Here is a 6,511-nt window from a genome sequence, read left to right as displayed (position 1 = left end):
TCTGTTTCTTTGTTTCTAATGATTACAGTGGCATCAAAGGTGTGCCCTGGAGACTCTCCCTTGGCTTTTGCTGAGTCTCTTACACACCTGGCAACGTGCAGCCCCAGAGAACATTAACCAAGTAGATCAGCTCATGGCTGATTTTAATCCTACTTAATAGTTCAAGGCTATTTGGCTGTTTCCTCCCACCCCACACACTGCTCCCTGTCCTCCACAAGTGTTATGTATGTCTTTTGCTTAGTTTGACGCCAAGACTGTGTGATGGAATGGAAGAGTTTAAAATTTTTATTTATTCCTGACTAAGAAACACTAGGAGTCAGAGGTGGTGGCACACACCTTTAATCCTAGCATTCAAAAGGCAGAGGCACGTAGTTCTAGGCCAACCTTATCTACAGAGTGAGTTCCAGGACAGCCAGGGCTATACAGAGAAACCCTTTGTCGATAGATGATAGATAGATAGATAGATAGATAGATAGATAGATAGATAGACAGACAGACGGACAGACAGATAGATACCAGCTCCATTTCTTTCCTGGCAAGACTAGAGGTGAGTGGCCAATGCATGCTGGTGGCCATGGCTGCAAGGTTGACAGAGGGTGCAGCGCTCAGAATAGACAGAAACCCCAGTGAAGGCTGACATGCTGGCACATGCTCTGGAGGCTGAAGCATCACAAGGATCAAGAGTTGTCAAGCAGCCAGGGTTACAAACAGAGACTCCATCTCTAAAATCAAAGAAACAAACTAGAAATGAAGCTACACAAAGCCAGAAGCATGTGTGTCTCTGGAGAGACAGTGCGGGCTGGGACTTCTGGCGTTACAGCAGCTGGCCGGTGTGCCACAGGCAGAGCCTCTGTTGAGGTTAGGACTTGGAGAAAACAGAGTCCAGTAACCTTATGTAAAACTTTTACCAAGTGTGCCTTGCTTCCTCTCCTGTAAGATAAGGACCAGCCTACCTAGGTAGATGACCTTACTGACTTCATGAGAGTGTGAGATGCTCTGATGCAATGAGACAAAGCGCGAAGATGTCCCAAGTTCTGGGTGGAGAACAGTGGTATGTCCCAAGTTCTAGGTGGAAGACAGTGGTATGTCCCAAGTTCTAGGTGGAGGACAGTGGTATGTCCCAAGTTCTAGGTGGAAGACAGTGGTATGTCCCAAGTTCTAGGTGGAGGATAGTGGTATGTCCCAAGTTCTAGGTGGAGGACAGTGGTATGATAACATAGCTCTTTGTTCTAGTGTCAATGGTATTTATTTGAAACTTAAGATATGTCTATCTCTGAAATTTTCCTTTGAATATTTTTTTGGATCATAGTTAATGGTGGGTGACTACACCCTCAGAAATGAAACTGTGGCCAAGGCAGGGGCCTGCTACCTATCAGTTCAGTTCTTAGAGTGTTCAGGCACTGACCAATGCCAGGTGTTCCTTCTGTGCCTGTTGTATGAACCCACGCTAGTCTTTTTATATTTTCAAAGTTCCCTATCAAGTTTGGATGCCTGCCTCAACAGTTCTACAGGGGTCGCCAGTCTGATGCCTCCAGCTGCCCCCGGGAAGCAGCAACACCAGTGATTACTAGCCAGGTTTGAGTCGGTTCTAACCCCGGGAACACCAGACTTCAGATAGACTACACCGGGGAAGCAACTCTACTGAGTAATTCTGCGCCTCAGTCTCTCCTTCACAGAGCAGGACTGGGGGGATAATATTGCACATGGACAGGATGAATTCTCCATAGTCCCATTCATGGAATGTCCGGTCATTTGTTTTGTCAGATCTCAGCATGCTTTGAGGAGCTAGGTAGATGCTTATTCATTTGGTCTAAGCGTCTGCTGAAGACCAGAGCTGTTTGACTTATGTTCTGTCCTTAGCCCCTAGCACAGCAGAAAACATACAACATGAGGCAGAGAGAACCCCAGCTCTATAGGAATACAGTGTCAGAATGGCAGGCAGAAAGATGGGGCCAAATGGAGTTTTGCTTGTTGACAAATGGTAGAGATTTGGGCTTTGGCGCAGGCTGTAGCCGCATCTTGCAGAGGGTGGGCTTTGAACCAAGTGTTGTACCTGGTAGTTACTGAAACACGCATAACACAGTTTCTAAGGTGGAAGCACAGTACAATATGGACCATACATGCAAGTTGTGTTCTGTGCTGTTTCTCACTGGACAGGCATTGTGTTTGTGCCATCGTTCATGGCCATTTGCCTGGCGCGACCTAGCGTGGAGATGTCAGTGCATTTGAAATGGATAATTTCCATAGTGAGACTATTATTTTCTTTTTGGAGCTTGGTAATATTAAGATAGTCGGTGACGATCATAGTCACAGTCGCTTACAAATGCTAGACGAGTAACGGACATTACATCAAATACGAAAACCTTACCCCAGTTACTCACTCTGTGGGAGGTAGGCTGGCTACTTGGCATGAAAACTTAGCACGTAACCCTCATCGGTTCCCAGAAAAGAAAAAAGATGGTTCTTGAAGCCAGGTAAGTTCGGGATCTTCTGTTCCCATTCCTGCCACTGTTTTTTGGTGTAACCCCTCATACAGCTGGCCTCCCTGGAGTGCAGACAGAAGTGTGGACTCCGTGCTCCCTCGGCTTTCCTGTTGTTATGGTGTTCTCTGAATTAAGTCTGTTCACACTGCAGTGACAGGCTTCATTGTATTTTAGAGCCAGGAAGGAGCTCGATAGAAGCTCTTCATGTAGAAGACAAGCCAGGGCTTAATTCCATTTTCCAAATTACACCACATACACCAGGAGAGGGTGGGACATTTACTCTAAAGGAGAAGAGTCATGGCTCACCCTCTGTCTGCAGCACACTCTCCACTTGGGTTTTTGGGCCCTATCTAGACTGAATGAATTTTCCACATTAAAATACACAACAGAAAAAGAAAAAGGAAAAGAAAAAAAAAGCAGACGGTATCATGTACCCAAAGCTAGGCAGTCCAATTCTAGCGGTACCACACTGTTTTCATCTTTAGTTTTCTTCAAACTGAGCAAAGAATGATTTGTGGAGACAGGCTAGACCAGAGTGAGTCTGGACCAGCATTGCTTCTCATCAGAGGGGACAAGTGCCTGTTAAGAACATGGAAGCCAGGCCACTTCCTCATTCTAACAATATGCTTTTGGGGGTCAACACTGTTAGAGACTAGGGGCAGAGGCAGTATAGTCAAGATACTGAGCTGCTCGCACTGACGGTATGACTAGAAAACCAAACCAACCTCAATCGAGAGTCTCTAATATGCCAAGAGACCTTTGTTTGCTTTGTGGGAGGCAGGCTCTCATGAATCTTAGGCTGTCTTTGAGTTTAATGTGTAGTTGAGCAGGACCTTGAACTTCTAATCCCCCTGCCTCCACTTTCTCCTGAGTACTGGGATTGCCAAGTGTGGGCAACCACTCAGTTCATGTTGTGTTGAAGGTTCAACCTCAGGGCCTCAGAAATGCTAGGCAAGCCTGCTAGCCATTGAGCTGCATTCCCTGCCCACATGAAGCAAAGATTTAACAGACATTTTTTTTATTTAGAAAATGAAATTTGGCCTGGGCATGGTGGCACATGCCTTTAATCTCAGCACTGGGAAGCAGAGGCAAATGAATCTCTGAGTTTGGGGCCAGACTGGTGTACAGAGAGAGTTCCAGGACAGTTAGGGCTACACAGAGAGACCTTGTCTCAAAATAAAACAAAACAAAAACAATAAAATAAAATGAAATTTGTAAAAAGAAGGAAAAGCTCAAGAAATTGTGACTTGCAAAAGAAGCTGTGGAAGGGGGGAAATCTGGAAGGTTTAAAAGAGAAATGGTTTTATAATCTGACTCTGGTGGTGGCCACATGGGCCACCTTGTGTCCTTAAGTCACACACAGGCCACCTGCCTGCTTCTCTCACAATAGATTGTTATAAGAGAAATGTTAATTTCTTTTTTTAAAATAATGGGTGTTGGGAGTTTTAGAGGGATTTGCCACTTTCTATTGAGGGTGCCACTTCCCACTGGGGATTGTCACCAAGTCTCTTAAGTGCTGGGAACCTCAGCCTACTCATGCGTACAATGCTGGAATTTTTCAATCTGAAGGTTAGTTATAACACATGAGAAGTTCTTGGAAAAATTCCACTGCACTCTGGGCAGAGTGGAAGGGATAGAGAGAGAGTGATAAATAAAAGGAATAAAATAATACATTTACTGTATTTCATTAACGCTGTCACCCAGGACCTTGGCTCCGTGTCCTTCAGCAAATGGTAAAACTAAGTGTATTTTCCCCCGGATTACATGCTTCGGATGTTTATTTCCTGAGCCTTGCTAATTAAAAAATACCACAAGTGCTCTAATTAGGTCCTTGACATTTCTTTCTAACAATTGCAAAGGGCTGAAGTAACCATGCTAAAGGACAAGTCCTTGTGAAACTAAAGGGTGCCACTGACTCCGACGCCATATTCTCTTGAACAATGAGTTGCATAGAGAATAAGCTTCGTGCCTGGGACAAATGGGGGAGTCTGGAGCTCCTTTTCCAAAGTGAGCGTCTATGAGAGCATATAGGAAATGAAGCTAACTAGCAAGGCCATCCAACTTAACACATTTGGTGGCATTTGGAGAGTTGGAGGGGGAAAATGACTCTCTTGTTAATTTCACACTTCCTCTATACATTTCAAAAAAAAAAAAAAACAGGTGTGACCAGGCAGCTGGATTTTTTTTTTAAAGCCCTTCATCACCTTCATCAGGCTATGTGCCAGCCAGGTACCCCTGCAAATTCCTGACATTAAGGAGTGTTCTGCCATCTGATGGATGTCTGCTTGCTCCAGGGATTCCAGTGTGACCATTTAAAGCAAGTTTTTTTTTTCACTTTGTTTTGTTTATTTGTTTGCTTGCTTGCTTTTTTCTTCCTTATGCTTCTAGAAGAATATTTCCTGCTCATTAAGACTCCCAGCTTACTAAATGTGCTGGTTTGTCCTTCTATGGATAGGNCATTAAGACTCCCAGCTTACTAAATGTGCTGGTTTGTCCTTCTATGGATAGGTTTTTTTTTTTTTTTTTTAAATGCGGGGCAGTTAACCTAGAGTGGAGAAAGAAGTGAGCATCAGAATCTTCTGCGTGCTAGCCCATGGCAGCCCCAGGAAATAGGAGCCATTATTATTGCCTGCATTTGACACAGGAGGGAAGCAAAGCTCAGAGGACTTGCTTTGTCCCAGCCCCATGCTTCTTCTCCAACAATCACCCCATCTACTCTAAAATATCCCTGAGGTGTATGTGTGTGTTTGTGGTGGGGTGCTCCTGGACCAAAGGCCCCCCAGGAGCCCCTCCTTGCTACAGATGCCCAGGTTTGTTTTCTTTGGCTCCCCATTAATGAGTTCCACAGGACGATGCTAAACCTGGTTATGCAGACTTAATTGGTTTAGTTACAACAAGATAATTCCTTTTTTCTTCTCTCAGAGGCCGGTCTGTTTAAAGACATTTTAGCTGGAAGATGCTAATTATCAATGAGAAGAAAGTGACACCTGAGGAGTTCATTTTCCATCTTGGTCCTTGGTTCCTCCTTTGAACTCCCTCTAGAGCCAGGGGCCCCTTTGCCACCTTGTTCCTGATCCCCTACCATCATAAAAGAGAGCTGGTCTCTGGCCAGGGCAGCAAAACTTTCTTCCACATTTGCCAAGAAGTCCTTTCACTGCTGCCTCGGGGGTATGGACAACCTGGGAGAGACTTTCCTCAACCTGGAAGATGGTCTGGATTCTTCTGACACCGTCGGCCTGTTGGCTTCCTGGGACTGGAAAAGCGGTGCCAGGCCCTTGGAGCTGCGTCAGGCATCCCCCACTCAGAGCCTCTCCCCAGTTCCTTCTCTGGAGTCCTACTCTGGGGTGGCCCTGCCCTGTGGGCACGGTGGGGCCAGCACTGGAGGCAGCGATGGCTACAGCAGCCACGGGGCTGGTGGCCTGGTAGAGCTGGATTACAGCATGTTAGCTTTCCAACCTGCCTACCTACAAGCCGCTGGTGGCCTCAAAGGCCAGAAGGGCAGCAAAGTCAAGATGTCTGTCCAGCGGAGACGCAAGGCCAGCGAGAGAGAGAAACTCAGGATGCGGACCTTGGCAGACGCCCTCCACACACTCCGGAATTACCTGCCCCCTGTCTACAGCCAGAGAGGCCAGCCGCTCACCAAGATCCAGACTCTCAAGTACACCATCAAGTACATCGCAGAACTCACAGATCTCCTCAATGGCTGTGGGAGAGAGCCCAGGCCCCAGAGCGTGTGAGTTCTGCCCATTGGATAATCCTGCTCATTCTCGATCTATGAACAGTCATAGAGGAATTTTGAAGACTCCGAACTTGTCTTCCAGGACAATAACATAGAGTTATCTGTGGACACCTAGTGTGGCAATCTGGTGATATAAGTCAAAAGGGACTTCCATCTGACCTGCTGGAATGGACAGTCGCCTGCTGGCAAGCAAAACACTTCCAGATAATCTCATCGTGTCTCCAGTGACTTGGCTTTTTGCCAAGAGACAAATTATTTTGTCCTGTGTCTTTTAAAGGTATTTTAAAAG

General features: G+C 46.0%; 1 protein-coding gene across 1 annotated transcript; it reads left to right on the top strand.

Annotated features, from left to right (window-relative positions):
• Nucleotides 1–5,653: 5,653 nt before the first annotated feature.
• Msgn1 (mesogenin 1) lies at nucleotides 5,654–6,220 on the top strand. Its single transcript, XM_050141820.1, has one exon. The coding sequence runs from the start codon at nucleotides 5,654–5,656 to the stop codon at nucleotides 6,218–6,220; it is 567 nt and encodes a 188-aa protein (XP_049997777.1).
• Nucleotides 6,221–6,511: the final 291 nt, after the last annotated feature.

Source organism: Alexandromys fortis, unplaced genomic scaffold, assembly GCF_014885135.2.
Source record: "Alexandromys fortis isolate MF-2015 unplaced genomic scaffold, M_Fortis_MF-2015_v1.1 scaffold_30, whole genome shotgun sequence".
Lineage (NCBI taxonomy): Eukaryota > Metazoa > Chordata > Mammalia > Rodentia > Cricetidae > Alexandromys > Alexandromys fortis.
The sequence above is the reverse complement of the archived record's forward strand: the minus strand, read 5'-3'. Positions and strand labels throughout refer to the sequence as shown.